A 19150-nucleotide genomic window follows, 5' to 3' on the forward strand; every position below is an offset into this window, starting at 1 on the left:
TGAGTTAGTTTTAGTTACACATTTGATTTTAGTTGATATTATCATCATACTTAAGACTAGACTCGCCGTCATTGATCCCAAGTGAGCCACATAGCCAAGAGAAGTACAAAGTTCAGGTCTTATACTCACGTAAAGCAAGTGGGAGCAACAGTCAGCAGCTACTTTCAGTCTCGTGACTCACCCCGTGTGTCCCAGATTTGTGGCATGGTGCAGGGGCCCCCTCCCTCTGGCATCCCTTTGGTTGACGTCAGCAGCGTTCTGGAGCAGAAACTCGCAGGCGATCAACGAACCCTGAAAGGATAAACAAACACGTCACCGACAATAAGAGAAATGGATTTTTGCAGGAAAAGGGCATTCGGGTGTACGACGGATATTCTCACACTCCCAGCAGCAGTGTGAATATGTGAAACAATTTACCAATATGAATATATATATATATATAAGGTATAATATTTTGTTTATGTGAAGATGCGCACATTACAATTAACTCTCTCCAACCTCCGCATGAACTAAAGACAGCTGCCCAGATGCAGAAACAATGATTATCTGCCGGCTCCACTTTGTCAGATGTTAAAGTAATATTGGGAATTAAAAAAGTAAAAAGTAAAAGTTACGACTTCGAGCCCAGATAAAACTGCTGACACCACTATGACATCATCAGCAGACTTAACAAAGTTTAAACAACTGTTTCCCACACGTTGAAGTGTTGCTTCGATTGTGTCGTAAAATCCCGGAATGAGATGCACAAATCGGATGCTTCCCACGTGACTCATTTCTGGCACCGCCCGACCCAAACCTTGACTCACCCCCACCACGGCCTGTATGAGCGGCGTCTTCCCTTCTTCCTCGTCGTTGACCAAGTTCACATCTGCCCCGTGGGCGAGCGCCTCGGCCATGACGGGCAGGTTGCGGGCCTTGGAGGCCTTGCAGAGCAGCGCCCCGGGATGGAGGACCCTCGCGTCCTCGGGGTCCGACGTCTCCGGCTCGGCCTCCGGCTCGGCTTCACCGCTCGAGTCCTCCGACACCTCGCACTCTGATACGGAAAAGAGGAGGCGGGGAGAACGTCATCCGACGTCCCCCTCCGTGACGTGACCCGTGTGTGACCCCGTCCCTCCCGCTGGGCTTACCCTCCGTGACGCTGCCCACCACGGCGCCGAACACCAGGATGTCTGTGCTGCCGTCCGTGCTGCCTCCCAGCCCGCTGTCGCTGCTGAGGCCTGCCGGACCGGGAGATGCCAGAGCACGGACACATTAACAAACCGCCGCCTCCTCTCGGGACGTGGTTCAACAGTCAAATACTGCGTTGCTTACTTCGAGGCCCAGAGCCGGTGTCAAAGTAGGAGAAGAGAGAATCCAGCTCATCGGGACAAAACAGGGAGTCCCGTCGGAATTTAGCAGCGGCTGTGAGACAAACACGGGTCACGGGTCACGTGGGCAGAAGGCTCCGCCCCTCGCGGGCGGCGCGAGTCCGGACGGAGAGGCTTACCTGAGGAGAGGGCGGACGGGGAGGTGGTCCCGGGCTCCTGTCGGTACCTTCGGCGGGTTTTAGGTACCATGGTGGCGCTGTTGTGCCTCCGACACTTTTTCACGCTCCACCGCCGCTCCGACTTCCTCGCCCCGTTGATGAGGATCTCCGTGGAGCCCAGCTTCTTGAGGAACTTCTTCTCCACGTACTTTGCCTTAATCCAAGCCTCCTTCTCCTGCCTGCACGAGACCACAACAAGACCACAACATGTGAGACACTTGCAATGCTTAAAAAAAAAAAAAACCCTGATTGAATTGGATTCAGCCATATTGAATGAATTCCTACCTTGAACTGGAGGGTAATGGTTTCTTTAGACCTTGTTCTTGGTATGAACCTTCATAGATGTGATTAATGACACCGTTGCCAAGCTCACACATTAACTATGAAGCAGAGACAAAGAGACATGACATTTAATGCTCTCCTCAAAGTCACATTTTCTTTAGCTGGATTTTGTTGCTGAGCTGAGCGAACTGTAGCCCTACCTTTAATAACTCGGGTTCCCATGAGTCCAGTGTGAGTGAGCGAACCTTTGAACAGTGAACTCCGAGACTCCTGTCGCAACAACAAACAAAAAAATGTTCATGTTTTTTAGTCCAGCGATTGACGAGTGAAAGAGAAACCTGATGGCGGCCACAACAAACAAAACAGAAGTAGTTTATATTCTTTAAAGCAGGAGAGAAGAAGATTAACAAATGCATCAAACACTATGGCGTCGTATAATAGAGCTGCAGGTCTGAATAGCTGCAAGGATGTACGGTCATAAGAGGGGAATGAGAGGAGCAGCTTCTAATGTCATGCAAATCACAAAGTTCCACTGATGTAGCTTTCTGGTATCCAGGCAACAGTGAAAAAAAAAAAAAAAAAAAGACCAGACCCTCAGTCGATGTTTCTACCTCATTGTTCCCCTGCTTTGTAACAAAATTCACTGTGAGAGGATGAGCCCCGAAAGGTGGCGTGAGTATTCAACAAGCGAGGACACACACACAAGAATCGGGTTGGTGATTACACATCAGCAGTGGCAACTTCAGAATAAGCCCCCGGAGGGACCTTTCGTTCCCTCCAGGGGCTTGAAAACAAATGAGTGTGACGTATCCAAACATTAGTTCTGGTCCAGGATGTCCACCATGATCTGACGCTGAATTCAACTATTGAGAGGTTTGTGTATGTGTAGGTGTGTGTGTGTGTGTGTGTCCTGGCTTTGCAGCTTGTCGTTATCGTCTCACTACTATTCCCTCAGTGGAAACTCTCAATCAAAGCCTGTGCACTTTAATCCTTTCAGCAGTGTGTGTGTGTGTGTGTGTGTGTGTAGCAGAACGTGCATGGAGACTTTGGAAAGCCCAATGCAAGGCCAAAGTAGCAGTTGGCACCACTTCCTGCCTTCAGTGCCAGCAGCCACACAGTAACATGTTGTTGTTTTGAGGTCCCCCCCCCCCCCCCCCCCACACGCCATTCTTTGCTTTGTTTAACTGAACTGGAAATGGAAAAGTGGAAAAGCACAACTGCGGTAAGGTTCAAACAGTCTTTTTGACTCCACGTATTCTTTATTGGGTCCTGGAAGCTTTTCTTTAGAAATAGATTTAACTTCACTGGTCAAATGCATTAAAGGCTCCTGTAAAGCACCAGCAACTTAGTCAAGGAAGTTAAGACGAAATTGGAGATAATCTTAAAAGAAGACAGAATATATGTTTGCTGCTCAAGATACAACAAACTCACTTTGATTAAAAAACGATCATTTATTACCACAATGTCAGACCTAAAAGGACTCTAATTACAAATAGGATCATTAAATTACTATTATTTCAGGTGTAAAGCATCTAAAATGTTCATCTGCAGTTTTGACAGATACGTAAAAGATAAAAAAAAAACATTTTCCTAGACTGTACCTGTGGATGCCAGAGCACTCGATACACAGCAGGATGCCCAGGTTGATGGAGGCCCAGCGCGGGTCGGCCCGGCCACAGTCGCAGCAGTGTTCGTTCCCCGGCTGACACTGGATCCGCTGCAGGATGGTCTCCCCTCGCGCGCTGCGCTCCCGCGGCTCGCTGGCGGAATCGATGCTGCTGGTGGACGGAGAAGCCGTTCGGTCCAGGTGCTAAACACGAATGCATCGCATGTCATTCAGTAGGAGAACACAAATGGGTTCCGATCCCTTGACAGTCCTGCTCAATCAATACAACTGCAGATTCTGTGATGCAACTTTTTTATTAAACAATACATCATAGTTTCTGGTCTTTTTTGAAGCCAAAATGAGCTCGTAGTGACTCCATATAAACCGTCCGGACATTTTCTAATTTATATGAATCTTTTGACTCCTATATTTTTGTTGTAAAGGTTGTAAAAATGAAACACATCTGTGCATGCTCCAGGCTCTAAACCTGCGCCTTACCTCTGTGTAGTACGCGTCTGGGCTTTCTCTGTAGGCCGACGCAATGCTAGCTTGAACTGCCTGAATCCACGATTGTCGCAGCTTCTCCGACTCCGCCTGAAGCATGCAGCTCCTGCAGGACAAATCAAAGTCCTGTCACCAGTCAAAATATCCGCCATCTGCACAGATCTGCATAGTTTAGTGTGAAATGCTTTAAAACAATTTAAAGTATTCTTTTTGTCTGATCAAAATGTCAGCAGTTATTTAATCAAACCAAAATATTTGACCCGATGAAGGTGCTGAAAAGTTAAGGGATCAATGCAGATATTAGAACCCCCCCCCCCCTCTCTCTCTCTCTCTCTCTCTCTCTCTCTCTCTCTGAGGTACATCAATTTCTTGTCAATCCATCCAATAGTTTACTCTTACTTGGAGGGGGACAGAACCTCGAAGCAGAACCTCCTCTCGATGTCCTCACACGGTTTAACAGAGCACAGCCGCAGGTCTTCCACCACCACCGTCAGGGAATCCTGGGAAAACGCAAACAGCTCGTCTTTTCGCTGCTATCAATCCACAAACTTTAGCCCCTCCCTGATTTTACTTCCTGAGAAGTGAAAGCTTCACGTGTAAGTGACCGTTAGAAATGCCCCCCCCTCCCCCATAACTTCAGAAAACATTTGAGCTATCCTTCCATTAAAGTTGCACTCTTTTGAGCCCACTTCACCAAGGGGAGAGCTGACTTGCCTTGAGCTTCTTCTGATACACCAGCTGACTGTTCTGTATGGAGAACCAGCGTCTAGAGAGGGGGGGGGATAGATGAGTTAGCATAAACGCATCTCCTTCCAGTCTTTACATGATCAAAGGTCGCCTCAGATGGGTTTGTCTCTTGGCAACACAACATCAGGACCATGTGAGATTTTATGACATGGCTTCACAACTCAGCAACACGAACCTCCCGAAGCTGCCTGAGGAACAGCAAAAGGCTTACACTACACATTCTCACATATATATACATACATATTATATCACATCGCATTATAAGGTATCCTTTCCCATTTTTAATATATTTCATATAAAGGTTTTCACAGTCTGCTTGTCAACAAGATCTATATAGATATATTACATTACATGTCTTTTTTAAAACAGATAAACAAATCATGTACCAAATTTCTTTCCTTACTTCCTTTTTATTTATTTAATCAAAAAAGGCCATACCTTTTTATTTTTGTGAGTTGTTAATGCGATATAACGTTACTAAAGCTACTGTGTCGTCCCATCGATTGCCTGTGTGTACCAAAGTGATTCCATTGAGGTATATTAAACTCTATTTGTACCTGTTCCAGGTCTTGAAGGCATTGCTAGCCCTTTTGAACAAGTAGCCCTCCATCACCACACCGTTAGGAGAATCCACATTGAACTCCACCTTAGAGTCATCATAGGAAAAGTCCTGAAAGAGAAGAGAAAGGGAGACATCAGACCCTTAAATCCGCCGTGACTGTCAATGCGGCGTATTGTTGGCAGGATGCATTTAAAACCTTTTCATTTTCACTAAATCCCTTTTCCTGCACAGACGAAGCTGCATGCGTGCTTTTCCTGGAATGCCAGTAGAATTCAACGTGACGGAACAGTCCATTACCCAACCAAATCCTGCACTGTGCGATCGTGTGGAAATAGTCACGTGTGGGTCCATGTACGCATGGGAGCTGCACGTCACCGTGCGTGGCACACAGGAGTGATTTCTAACCCAACAGATGCCACAGTGACGCACAATATTACATAAACAGAGTGCGATTCATGTGACATACGCCTAAGACCTCTTCCTGACCTACAACATAATGTCGCACGTTGATGCAAGAAAGTAAAGGCAGGTTATTAGAGCGGTCATTCTTACATTGGAGGGTTTTAGGAATCACCAAAAACAGCTGTGTTTTGATGACTAGGAAAGACAGTAAGACACTACTGTATGTTTCCTGAGACTATATTAGCCTCATGTCTGATGTGCAATATGCAGTAGGGACAGAATAAGTTAACCAAAGTCACAATAGGCTGCACACAAACATTTCGATAACAATTAAAAAAACAATTAAATACAATCTATTATTGACTGAAATAACAATAAATCATATTCAGTTACAGATATATGAAGCAAATATTCAAATTCCACCTTTTCTTTGGCACCTACCCACAATGTGCTTAGATAACCCTTATTTTGAAATGTACACATGCGTCATTGAGCGTCACACCGGGGACCTCCAAACACTAAAAAACGTTTCACATTTTAATGAGAGCGACTGAGTGCTGAGGGAGAGTTGGTGGGTAGAAAGCAGATAGAGCAGCACAACAAGTACAGTTAGTCTATTACAAACGGGGCATGCCAACAAATCACCACAAAGATAGTAAGAGCTTAAAGCAAATTAGAGTAATAAACCTCAACATAAGGGAAATCAACCCACCAAACTGTGGTCCCACCAGCAGAAGATCTTCATTTTGAAGCGTTTAACGTGTTCCAACAACATTGAAAGGCTCAAAAAAGGCAAAAATACACGAGTAGAAAAAAAAAAATAGGCTCCTGACAACCAACTGTCTCAGCGTAGCGGCATGTCCGCCTTCACTCACGCACACCCAGCATGCACCAGAGCCACCTGCCTCCCCAGGAGGATTAGGGCAAATTACCATACAGCTGCCGATGCATCCGTGGCAGCGCGCTGAGGGAGACCAGTGGACTACGCCACGAGACACCTTTCCCTAAACACACCTCCCATCCGCTGGAGAGGGGGGGGGGGGGGGGGGGGAGTGTTAGTCCCCTGTTGACCCAGAGGAAATCAATCTGGCAGGCCGCCCAGATCGCCAAACTGGCACCGCTTCAGGGCTGGACTCGCCGTCTCCTCTGCGCTCACTAAGCGCAGCGCAGGAGGCTTTCTTACCTTCAGCCGTCAGGGGCCTCGCTTCTTAACAAACACGCAGTGCGACGGGGTTTGCGCTCTGCCATCTCTCGGGGCTCACAACGGAGAACGTCTATTTTTGATGATGCAACGTCACAAAGACGAAAAAAAAAAACAAACGAACATGGGTGAATTATTGAGCCGCTCCGGGACTTCCAGAGCGAGCAAACGGTTGTGCGAGTGTGGAGCGGCGGAGACCACGAAGCTTGCCCCCCGAAGCTTCATCCACCTGCTGCACAGCACGTAAGTCGACCTCGCAGGCCCGTCTCTGCAGACCGCCGCCTGGCAAATGGTGTTTGTTGTGTGCAGGGTGCTGCCCTGTGCAACGATAACAGCAAACTCTTTCTGCCGCCTTCCATCCATTAGGAGACGCGCTGGGTGCCTGTTCGCAGAACGTACCTTCGCAGCCACCTTTGACAAATCCTCAGCAGAAGTTGTAACATATTCACGAAAAGCTCCCGAAAATTCCATTTCAAGTTCTAGATATTAATCAGGAAGAAGCAACAAAGGGTCCAAAGCTTTCTGGAATTGATTCAACAACAAACAGCCCAAATGATGCTTCGCCTCCTCGGTTCCTTGAGCACGCCGGCAACCATGCCGCAGCCGGCTCGCTTCAGAGCTGGAGCCAAGGTGCTGATCTCATATAACATATTTTCCAACTACAGCATAGCTTGTGGGTAAAAAGGCTAAACATCCCCCCCGAAGTCAGATCACTGTTATGGAGGGGATAACTGACTGAATGGTCATATTCACATGGCTCCCAAGCATTAGATATGCGAATATAATCATTCCTAAGGGTATGAAAGAGCATCCCCCCTTGCACTTACTATTGTAAAAATGGTGTCTGCATACTTGTGCCCCGTAACAGATGAATTGGGTATTCTTGACTGGATAAGACTCGGCTGATTGGACACACTTGAAACCAATCAGCCCCATTGTATTCAATGTTTCATGTGTTATTCCCCAATGGAGCCATTTCACATCATGAGACAATTTATTTTACTTAACATTTCTGTTTTAAACGGATATGTTGTGACATCTAATACAATTAAAACCTAATGAAGCTTTGCAACCACGAACTGGAGACCCGGGGCAGAAGTCATGCTCACTCAATCTCTGCAAGATATTCGTGCAGAAACCTTAAGAGAATGTCTGGGATGAATATTTTAGAAGATTTTAGAGGATTTGTTTTCTAACTATTTAAGCCGATGTGGCTTTAAATCAACAAATAAAGGTGATAAGTAATACAAATATCTGTTGTTGCAACCCTAAATCTTTTTAAACTATTTTTGCATCTACTTAAATGTTGTACGTGAATGTATTTTTTCTACTGCCCCCTGTTATGGATGTTTACATCTGTGTTAAGATGTAGAATGTTGCTGTCTATCATAAAAATCCCCCGTACAACACAAAAATATGAAAATGTTGTCACTACAGTTTCCATCTGGAGTTCGAAGCAGTAAAAATAGGTCAGGTGACGCACACATGGGGCAGCATGCAGCGTTCCGCTGGTGATGTAAAGGTAGGAATATGGAATAGCAGGAGGACCCGGCTGCAATGAACAGAACTTCTCCATTAAATCCGAGGTTAAAAATGAATGTAGATGTTTTCTGCTGCAACGTGGGCCCGGTAACAGCTGGAGCACTTTAACTCCCTTCCTGCTCTCCTGGTTATTTGGCCTGTACTGAGTAAAGGCTGCCCCTTTGCCCTGTGTAAGTTTACATAAGGCTTATTGCATATGCCCGATGTGATAGGGGGGAGAAGCAAGAAAGAAGAAGGAAAATGTATATTTAAAAGGCCATAGAGAAGAATGAATGAAAGAAGGCCATGCTGCTCTATTAGCGACCTTGAATATAGAACAAAAAACGCAATGACAATGATAATTTTGTTCATGAATATATCTAAAATCTATATTGTTATTAATTTCAGGGCACTGAATTTGTCAATAGTACTCCGTTCAAGTAAAAATTGTATGAAAAAATAATTTAAAAGCTGCTCGGCACTGTAGCCATTGAGCAAAATAATAATAACTTCATTATTATTACTGTACTCTTTGTTTTTGTGGTATTTTTGTTATAACCTGTCAAGAGACTACAGATACAAATTAACGACAGATGTAATCTGGTGCAGTGGTGGTGGCATTTAGGTTTAAACGGTACATGGTCCCCTTTGAATACATTAAATAAATACAAATAAATAAAGTAGCAATACCACAGTGTAGAAATACTCTGTTACAAGTAAATCCCTTCATTCAAAATATTCCTTTGTAAAACTGAAGCATAAAAGTGTTCAAAGTGTAGCTTTAACTATTCATAAGCAGTAGTTTAATCTAAATCTCCTAAGTAACTAATGTTGTAAAATAAAAAAATAGAGAAGTGGAAATATAGAGCAGCACTCAAGTAAAAGTAGAACATCCTGAATATTGCTGAGTACAACATCAGTGAAATAGATGATGTAACGCGCGTTTCCTTCAAACAAAGACCTGGGTTTCTAATTGTTCTTTCATAAATGATTCAGGAGTTATTTCAGCTTTCCCTCAGGGCTTCTGCAGTCTGACTACTTGAAGAAGACTTCAAAGGGCTTTGTAAGCGTCCCGTGTTAACACAGTGGGCTCTGCTGCACCGCACCGAACCCCCTACTCGTGTAACCACACATTCAATTCACACAAGGAAACAAATGTAGGAGCACTCACCTGCATGAGGGTCTGAGAGGAGGGAGTGACATTGGAGAAAAGAAGAGAAGAAAAAATAAAAACTGTTAGAACCACCAGGCTAATTTATGTTGGGATAATACAATCATCTGCAAGCTTTAATGCACCTCTGATTATCCTCCTCACTGGTCTTTACCAGCAACCAAGCTGCCTACAAAAAAAAAAAAACATCTCCGCCACCGCAACACTCGGATTGTAATGTGACCTCCGCTCCCTGACCTCGTTTATTTTAGCTACTCCCGCGCACGTCCCTCGGTGATGGACTCTGCATGATGCTCAGTGTCTAACCGCTCTGGTTAAAAAAATAAAAACGATCAATAAAGAGGCCGCCATGCGGCCCTTCCCCGTGGCCCCTCGTCCACGCCGCGGACCACAGAGCCGCCGGAGGGTCAGCGCTGCCTGACAGATGGTCATTGGTCACTGATCCCCGGGTACACAGGAGCCAGACCCCGGGCCGCTGGAAAGGAGGCTTTCTGAATTATTAACCAACAAGGTATCAAACGGGGGGGTGATTGGAGCGCCGAGAGATAATATACCCGCAGAGCCTATTGGAAGATATTTCAAATAAAGCCAGTGAACGTAAAAAAATATGAAAAAAATAAAAAGGAGGATTGATTGGACTAACAGCACAGTGAGGCTCCTGCTTATCGGCCCAAACAGCAGATAATGTGCTGACCATCTACAGCAGACAACACTGGGAATAACATCTCTTAAAGGCACTTAATTCCACCTGATTTTAATGCTTAAATCAATGGGTGGACTTGTTAGGGGGGATTAATCAAACACTTCCCAGCTGCCCGGGTCTAATCCCTCCCCAGTCACAACAGATGCACCGGGCCCGGTGGCAGACTGGACCTTGGAGGTGAGATGTAAGCACATGAACGGCCTCTTGGATTCCCAGTTAAACATCCCAGTATTACCCCGCCAAGCTGAAAAGCCCAAAACACTAGAAAAGGTTGCATCCCAGTTGAAGTTGTGCTGACGATGGACTTTTTCCCGAAACTTTTGTGTCACCCCCCCCCCCACCCCCCCACACACACACACAAACTTTCTGCACATGCAATAAATTAATTATGTTTGCATTTGTGAGACAATAAACAATAAGCTTCTGGTTACTGCAGCAGCAGTTGGGACAGTTTGCTGCAGATCTGATGTTGCAGTCTTAGTTGTAGTGCATAACTTCTCTTGACGGCACACAATAGGGTGTTATAACAGATTAACAGCATGCAGCAATACTCTAATATATACTGCATTTTCTTTGAACAATTCTTTACAAATTTTTTTACTAATCGTTTCAAAAACAGCAGGAACTCACTCTCTGCTGAATAGTTGCATGTTTATGCTCCATTTCCCTCTTCTCCATGGCCGAATCAATCACCAGCTGATCGAGCTGAAAAAAATAAAAACAAGTTCAGAGTTTCTTGAGGGACAACCAGCCAAATGCACGTCTTGTGCTCTGACTAGTTTGAGGCGGCACTGATATACATTACAGTACAGTGACTACTACAAAGAAGTATAAAGGGCACAAGCAAAACACAAGCTTAGCTTTCAATTACATGTTAGGTCAGTGTTCTGTAATGAAGCATCGATTGTCCTGCTGTGACCAACCTGCTGTGACCAACAAGCAAGTCCACCGTAACACGATTGTGCAACAACCAGATATTGAGTTGAACTCTCACGGTTCATTTTTACTGAATCGCCCTTTATTTGGTAAAAATACACCCGAAATCAGATCAAAACTCCGACGCATCAACCGGCAACCAGAGACGCTAACGCAAAGGCCCTCGTGTCGATGGCTCCAAAGGACCAAATCAGCTCAAACGGAGGCCCTCAAGAAGATGCTTTGCTCACCTCGGTAGCCAGTTTCTTCATGTAAGGGTCGATCTGATCCAGCAGGTTGTAGCCCTGCTGGAACAGCGAGTACTGGGCGTGCATGAACGACAGCATCTGCGTGGGGCAGAGGCAGTTTTTCAGTTTTGTCTTTTTTTCATTACATTTTAAGAACTTTTATTCGGAACGCATGATGGAAGAGGCGGGGATTTGTGTGCGCGGGGCTGCATTGACTCACTGCATCTAGGATCTCAAATTTCTTCTTTGCCTGCAGGACATTGATCTGCAGAAAAGGGAAAAAGACACACATGCATTTTTGAATGTAAATAATAGGTTAGACGGTCTGGAGTGTGGTTTCCAAAACAATACAGAGATAAAGAGGTAACTCCATCTAGTGGACAATGATGGCCCTTTCCTGGCACCAACTTTACTGCTCGGTTAACCCTGACAATCACAAAGGACACACATTCGACGGACTTGTCCAGAGATCACACAGATCACTCACACAAACCACAGCTAATTCGTTTTTTTAAATAAAGAGAAATAGCTGAAAGGTGATTTCTCTTATCTCTTATTACACAGTGTTATATTAGTATTAGACCCCCACGTCCCAGTACGACATGGGCAGTGTGGGATTCTAAGACTCGAAGCCTCGACATTGAACAATGCAAAGCTAAATAGCATCCTGTGCTGCATGTAAGCGGGCTCCACACGCCGCATCTCCCCACTGCTTTGACCTTTTCTGCCTCGAGACACTTTCAATCAAAAAATACGTGTCTGAGAGGAAGCTTCCAGCAGACGGGATGAAGAATAGAGAAAGAGGGCACGGCCATCACAGCGATCACACTGAATCAGCCTCTTTGTCCCCCCCCCCCCCCCCCCCCCAATGGGTAGGAGGTTACAACTTGTAGGCTAAATAAAGAGCACGCTGCGTATGAGCAGATGAACAGGGAGCAGGATAATGTGTCACGGCAGGATAAGTCTGTCCAACAGATTCATTTTAAAGACAAGAAACAGGTTTGAACACCATCCGAGTGTTTTTCACTAATGTTTAACCCCCCTCCCTTGTGCTCTCTTCGCAGGCCTTTCACCAGACGGACACGATTCGCCTCAAATGTGAAACTATTTCAGTATGATTCATTCAACCAGCCATTTTTTTTCTTCTGAATTAATGATCGCAACACGAAGGAAGGCCTTTGACTGAAGACGTGCATTTACGATCCCCCCCCCCCCGTGTTTGGAGAATATCGCCTGGCTCTTTATGACGCCGTGACTTCTCATGATGCACTTTTGCTTTTTTGGCTTAAAACACCGTTCAGGAGTTAGTTCAGCAGTGCTGGATTGAAGCCGCGCTTTTGTTGCTCAGGTAATTCTGTTCTTTCTTTCCGTCTCATGGTCCGGAGGTGAAGCCCGCTACTTTGTTGACTCGACAGCAGTTCGCAGAACTAAGGAGCCAGAGTCAGGAATGGTCCCTCAAGCGCACGCTAAATAGCAAATGTGCTTCTGTCAAAGCTTTTAGTCTCACAGACACTCAATTCCAGTCATCTGGGCCTCCACTAACTATACACACAGCTTTTGAAGGGAATCATGCCACTTGGATGTGTTTCCTCTGAGCACTCCAGACCTTTTCTGTCGTATGTACACAAAAGTTAACCTAACGGAAGGTTCTTTTGTTTTTCTCTCAACCCCCGAGGACTTGGAGAGACTTTAGTACCGACCTGTAGCACGTAGTCCAGAGCAAGGTGACGGAAACACTTGCGAGTGATGCTGAGCGCGCCGCCGGCCTCCTCCACCTCGTGAGGCTTGTTCCTCGGCGCCTGAGCGTTCTTCACCTGAGCGATCTCCATGTCCTCGCGCACCCTGTCGAAGTGCTTCTTTGTCTCCTTGAACTTCCGCACATCCCTGAAGGACACGGACAGAGGGAAGCGAGAGGAGAGCCGCGGTGACTGACAGCGGTCACTGGATCAACAGAGCAGCAGCTGCGGTCCCGTCGAAGAAGAGTCACAGGGCGCCACCGCATAGTGACCCTGAGGTCACAGGTATTCGCGAGGCTACGCTGCATTGTTCACGATACGTCTGTGACAACGGATCCTGGCTAGTGAAGGTTGTTTCGGTTTAATATTTAAAAAAAAAACACCAAAAAGCTTTTCGGGGGGGGGGGGGGGGGGGGGTAGCAAGGGTACATCTGCTTTTTTTAAAGGTTCAGGTCCTAGGGGGATTTTCTAACTGTGTTGAATATTTTAAAACATCTTAAAGTTCTCGGCGGATACCTGACTGGAGCGCCGTAGATCGCATGTTTACTCACTCTTTCACAAAGTTGTGCAACTGCTGCTTTACAGACCGCTGAGCTTGATCAAACAGGATCTGAAACGGAGAAAAAAAAGAAGGAATTAACATATTATTAATGATGTCTTAATGATGAAGAATGTGTATCACTCTCAAAATAAATGGTTTTAATTCATATCTAAACCAGAGCTGAAACAGTTAGTTTTTATTATAGTTGAATATATAGTTATATAGTTTAAATTCAACACAAAGTTTGGCTGAAAATACTTGTACTTAGGATGCTGACTGCAGTAGACTATTATTACATGAATGTAAAAGTACTTTAGTTATTAGGTAAAGGATCTTAATTCTTAATTCTTATTCTTACGCCACTGACCAAACTGTAAAATGAAAATAAAATCTAAAAGGCATCGATACGGGCTTCTTTAATGTGACAAATATGTAGTTAATTTTTTTAAATACCACATTACTGTTAAACACACCACAACAACAACAAATGTTTCTTGCACAACTTAAAGCATCTTTCCATTACTGATTCAAAGCAATAGAAGTTTGGGAGGGAAAACAAACGCATGCTCCCGTCGAACCGTCACTGGATTTCCAACCAACAGATGGCGACAAATTGCATGTCTTTTTCACATTATGCATGCAAATGATGCCAATCAGCCTTTTAATGCCCGTTGGAATGGTGGAGGAATCCCACTCAGATTCAAACTGCACCCGCTGCTACACAATGACACACTCGCCTTCTTTTGTGTGTTTAACATTAACAAGGCCCTCCGCCTCGCTTTCACCCTTGAAGCACATCCTCTGTGATCGCTCCTGCCATGTTGCTGCTGCTGCTGCTGCTGCTGCTGCTGCTGCTGCTAAATAGGTCACTTGGACAGAGAGGGAGGGAGGACGCGAGTGAGAGCGAGGAGAGGAAGGCTTCTGGTACAATGTGACGCTGCCGAGTCGGCATCCGCAGCCGACTCAAAAGCAAACCCACCAGAGCCCGTGTGCTATCACCATAGCTGAGCAGAGCCAGATCAGTTAAACGGGTGGCGTCCTCGTTCCGCCTGAATAATTGGATGTACCGTACATGCAACTGTGGGTGTGGATTAGACCATTTGCAAGAGTGTAAGAGGGAACCTCCAAGTGGCACAAAAACAAGAACAGATGACTTCGAGATGACCAGGATTCTAAATAAAAAAATCTTTCGGAGATGGAAGTGGTCATCGTATTTCTGCCACTAACTCTAAAAGAGACGTGCTTGTTTTGATGCTGGGTTAAGGCTTCATTTTACTGCTGTATAACCAGAATCACTGTCAGAGTGGAAAAACAAAGCAGCCCTTCAATCCAGCGTGTCACATCAGAAACATCCAGTCTTACTGGATGTAATGAACCAGCAAAAGAAATGCTCCAGTGCCGCACCAGATGCCGTCTTCTCCATCACACCATTGACACACTAACAGGTGGGCCCACCGTTGCAGTCATGTGAATGAAGAGCGTTCGATGGCTTCATGTTAAAAGCCCCTTGTAAAAGGTACCTTAAAAGGTTGATTGTGCGCTCAATCTTTTCTCCCGAATGCAGTTCAAAAAGGGGAAAGTGAGTCTTTGCCATCGGGGTCACGCACAAAGATGCAGGGACTCAAAACAGAGGCCACATAGACCCGGGTGTAAGACCGGGCCGGGCACCGTGAGTGAGAAGGCTCAATGTAAACCACCATCTTTAAAAGCCATCCAGTCAACAAGCAAACATTCATGTTAAGGTGTGTGTGTGTGTGTGTGTGTGTGTGTGTGTGTGTGTGTGTGTGTGTGTTTGGTGGCAGGAGGACTGCTGGGAGACTTCCTGGCTCTGGGGGAAGTGCAGCCTGTAGCATTCCTGAGCTGCTTTTGTGGCAAGTTGATACCCTTCTTTCATTGGCCAAGATGAGGTCGTCTCTGATGTTTACGGGCCCAACTAAAGGGCTGACTACGCACCAGGTCCGTAGGAACTGTCATTTTGCCTGAAGGAATATTGTTTTAATGAATAAAATGGAATTGCTAAGAATTTTTTTAAAAATTTTGTGGTGATCCTTTGACCTACCATGAACAGAAACGTCACCTACAAGTACAAATCTTCACTTATGGTTGCTTTTTGTTCAGTGAATGGTACCCTGTTTTATTGGTTTTGTATATTATTTGTGTGGAAAGGACAAAGATTCACACGCACAAGCACCCATTACAAACGAGACACGCTCCTGTCAGTTGGATTCTTTACTCCACTTTGCAGCTGGTTGAGGCCATTGTTATTAAGATAGAAGGGAAAGGGGAAAAGGAGAAGAGTACAAAAATCATCAGGATTTAAGGTTTCACAAAATTAAGAATGAGATACCTTTCTGTTTGGATTGGAAACCGGACTATCGTGACATCTCACTACCGTATTCAACACACGGGTCGACGCACGCAAAGGAGCCGGCATGTGGTCGCACAATAGAAAACACTGTCCAACGCGTTGTACCCAAGGTTTTCGGGAATATCTGGCACATCTTCCATGAAGCGTTATCAGGGCCGAGGAATGAGGCGGCTACAAACGGCCTCACAATGGACCACTGTACGCGGCAGTTCTGCCTGTCATTCCACGGGCATGTCGGGACGCGGACGCACCTAATGGACGCAGTCGAGCACTAATCTTTGGTTCGAATCGGTTGATCCTTGCGCGGGGAGGGAGCACATAACTGGCAAATTGGAAATAAACTTGTTGTTTTGGCAGATCAAACCGATCGTACCCCAAACGACAGGTCATTCCTTCGACAGACTGTTGCACGTTTGCTCATGACGTCATAGGCCCGAGGTCATCCGTACCAATGACCGGCTGTCGATATTTAGCGTTTAAGGAGCCAAATAAGTGTTTCCCTGAAGGATCCGTTTATCTGCCAGGCCACCTGAAATGAGAACGATTGCAGTTGCAGAGACAGCAGCTTCCCGCTGTGTCCGTCTTTGTGTTCCAGTTTCCAAATATAACTGCGAGACTGTGGCGTTGGCGTCTCGCATGGGAACGCGCTCCTTCAGTACGTACGGCCTCCTGCATGCAAGGGAATATGCGCCTGTAAATAATCTGTAATTGTGACCTACATTCCTCCACCTTTTGCATGCCTCCTCTCAACCTCCCGCACATCCGATCTTATGAATAACCCTCCAGTGGTCTCTCTCTCTCTTTGCATTTCTGTGTCTAAATCCAAGAAGGGGGACGCGGTCGTCTTCGCCTTGGCACAGGCTCGGCCTGGTTGTCCTGCTGCGAGAGTGAAACGAGCCACCAGGAAACGGAGTGGTACCTTTCTCGGATCCATGTGTTTGCTCACGTCGCCGCGCGAGTTGATGCGCTTCAGGGGGCAAAAAACAAGGGCAGTTGGCACTCGGCGCTCCCCATTTGTGCGGTGCCAGTTCACATTGCTTATGTAGTGGCAGCTGCATGACAGGAACATGCACGCGGGGGGGGACGTCCGTCACAAGTAGCAGGGAAAGCCATCATCATATCTTATTCATTTGAGGCCCCGCTGGATCCCCTCGGAGATGAGAGCGCCGCGCGGGGAAAAAGGCGAATCGTGGCTTTCCTCTTTAAAGTAGGAACGTAAACGATGTCGACATAAAATGTTAATAACAGTCTTTAATACCAGTGGGTCACGAGGCTGTAGTTGAGGTCGCAAGGTTGTAAATATTATGATTTCCGTGAAATCGTCCCTGGGGAATCCTTCTCATCGCTGGTCTCACACTACTCTTGCAACACATACCGCTCCAGCTTCTGCTGTCCACACTTCTGGTTGGATACTAAATTGCATTTTGTTGCATCATTGTAGTTGTGCAATGATAATCAACTTAAATCTAATCTAAACAACCGCAGCAACAATTTTTCAAAAGCCCACAGTAATCCTGAGGAAACATCCTCCCTGTCCTTCTGGTGCACTACCTCCATATACAGTACATCGTACAAGAGAGCGACAGTCCTGCGCGCACACACTGTACGTATGTAACCCACTCAAGGTCACACAGGGTCACCACTGCCAGGGTCCATTAACCCTTCAATAGTCAAAGCTGACCGGACTCTCTCTCTCTCCACAGACCCACTGGAGGTCAATGAGGTGGAGGGAGGGGCTGATTTACGATGACACATCTTTGTTGGGGCTCCAGTAAGGAATGTGATTCACACACACACACACACACACACACACACACACACACACACACACACACACACACACACACACACACACCCTTTGCACTTCACGACGTTGTCGACCCCTGAAAGCTAATTGAGTTCAAAGGCCCTTGGAGGGGCAGCAGAGTGGTGCAAGGGGTCAGTTATAGCCGCGGCACGGAGGGAAAAGACACTGCGGTGAAGCAGGAATGTTGTTTATGTGAGGAGGAAAAAAATTAAAATAAATAATTCAACCTGAATTTCAGCTTCAAAAGCTTTGTCACAAAACGCTGTTCCCTTCCTTTGTGTAAAAGTAAAATACATGCGCAGTGTAGCATTCTCCATAAGAACCCCTTCATAAGGGCTTCATAAAAGCAAGTCAGGTTTAGGAATGCTTTTTGGATCTGTTACCGTGGTAACTACCATCTGGATGTGTTGGCTTGTTGTCCTAAGTGGTATAGTAACATTTAACACAATGCATTACCGAGTGACTATTTCATATCTAATGCTACTCATCTGATTTCAAGATTGTGGCTACTGGACCCATACAAAAAAATATTATTTCTTTAGAATGAAACTTGAGTTGTAGTGATGCTAACATTAAAAAAACATGCCCTTAAATTTGTGTGTAAGTGCATTATCATGTGCTACCAGCTATTACAAATTATTGAATCAATAACCTACTTATTAATACTTACTTATTAGTAGATAATAAGATATTAACCTTCTAACCTTCATAACTGTATTATTAATTCAAACTGTAGGAAGGGATGAACACCTTCCAGTTCCCTACCTGGCAGCCTGGTTTTCGTTCTTTCAATAGTTTTAATTCTCATAATAAAAAAAAATGTTCCTTATTGGTAAAATGTTATATAAAGGCCTCTTATAAATGAGCAGACGATCAGATCCATTTAATGGTGTGAAAGAAGAAAGTTACGCGCGATCGATTCAAACGCAGCTCAGATGGAGCCTCGGTCCCTCTGTGTTGGTTGTCATAGGGACACAGGGACCTCGTGCCAGTGAATGTCGGATGACATCGTTGGGCCGCTCTGTCTCAGTCCACCGTACGTGGAGCGTATGGGGGGGCGGCCTGGAGGGCAGCATCACTCACCATGTGGTAGTTGATGATTTCCTGCAGGCTCTCGCTACATTTTTCCAGGCACTCCTGCAAAGGATGAAAATGCACATAATAACATCACAATGTGTCAAAGTAACAGCTGCTGTGTTTGCGTCTGAGAGTAAAAGGAGCCAATGTCGCTGGCAAAAACTGAAAGCAAAATCTATTCATGCAATCAAACTCCATTCAAGCTGGATTCTGTCACTTAAGTTACACTTGGGA

The 19150-nt window shown here is 45.6% G+C and overlaps 1 protein-coding gene across 3 annotated transcripts in view; it reads right to left on the reverse strand.

Moving 5' to 3' along the window:
* acap3a (ArfGAP with coiled-coil, ankyrin repeat and PH domains 3a) overlaps positions 1-19150 on the reverse strand; it is a 46517-nt gene that overhangs the window by 5834 nt on the left and 21533 nt on the right. For 2 of the 3 annotated variants that reach the window (XM_037479339.2, XM_062565575.1), the window contains exons 4-22: positions 18923-18976; positions 13675-13733; positions 13088-13271; positions 11608-11652; positions 11391-11486; positions 10855-10929; positions 9522-9533; positions 5222-5334; positions 4632-4683; positions 4317-4417; positions 3912-4023; positions 3409-3617; positions 2008-2077; positions 1811-1905; positions 1487-1704; positions 1312-1401; positions 1128-1217; positions 807-1033; positions 182-291 (exon numbers count right to left, since the gene is read on the reverse strand). In XM_037479339.2, coding sequence (XP_037335236.2) covers positions 182-291; positions 807-1033; positions 1128-1217; positions 1312-1401; positions 1487-1704; positions 1811-1905; positions 2008-2077; positions 3409-3617; positions 3912-4023; positions 4317-4417; positions 4632-4683; positions 5222-5334; positions 9522-9533; positions 10855-10929; positions 11391-11486; positions 11608-11652; positions 13088-13271; positions 13675-13733; positions 18923-18976 — 2012 coding nt within the window. Of the gene's footprint in view, positions 1-181; positions 292-806; positions 1034-1127; positions 1225-1309; positions 1402-1486; positions 1705-1810; positions 1906-2007; positions 2078-3408; positions 3618-3911; positions 4024-4316; positions 4418-4631; positions 4684-5221; positions 5335-9521; positions 9534-10854; positions 10930-11390; positions 11487-11607; positions 11653-13087; positions 13272-13674; positions 13734-18922; positions 18977-19150 lie in introns of all 3 variants that reach the window. The other variant, XM_062565568.1, reaches the window with a different exon arrangement.

The sequence above is a fragment of the Pungitius pungitius genome, chromosome 1, assembly GCF_949316345.1.
Source record: "Pungitius pungitius chromosome 1, fPunPun2.1, whole genome shotgun sequence".
Lineage (NCBI taxonomy): Eukaryota > Metazoa > Chordata > Actinopteri > Perciformes > Gasterosteidae > Pungitius > Pungitius pungitius.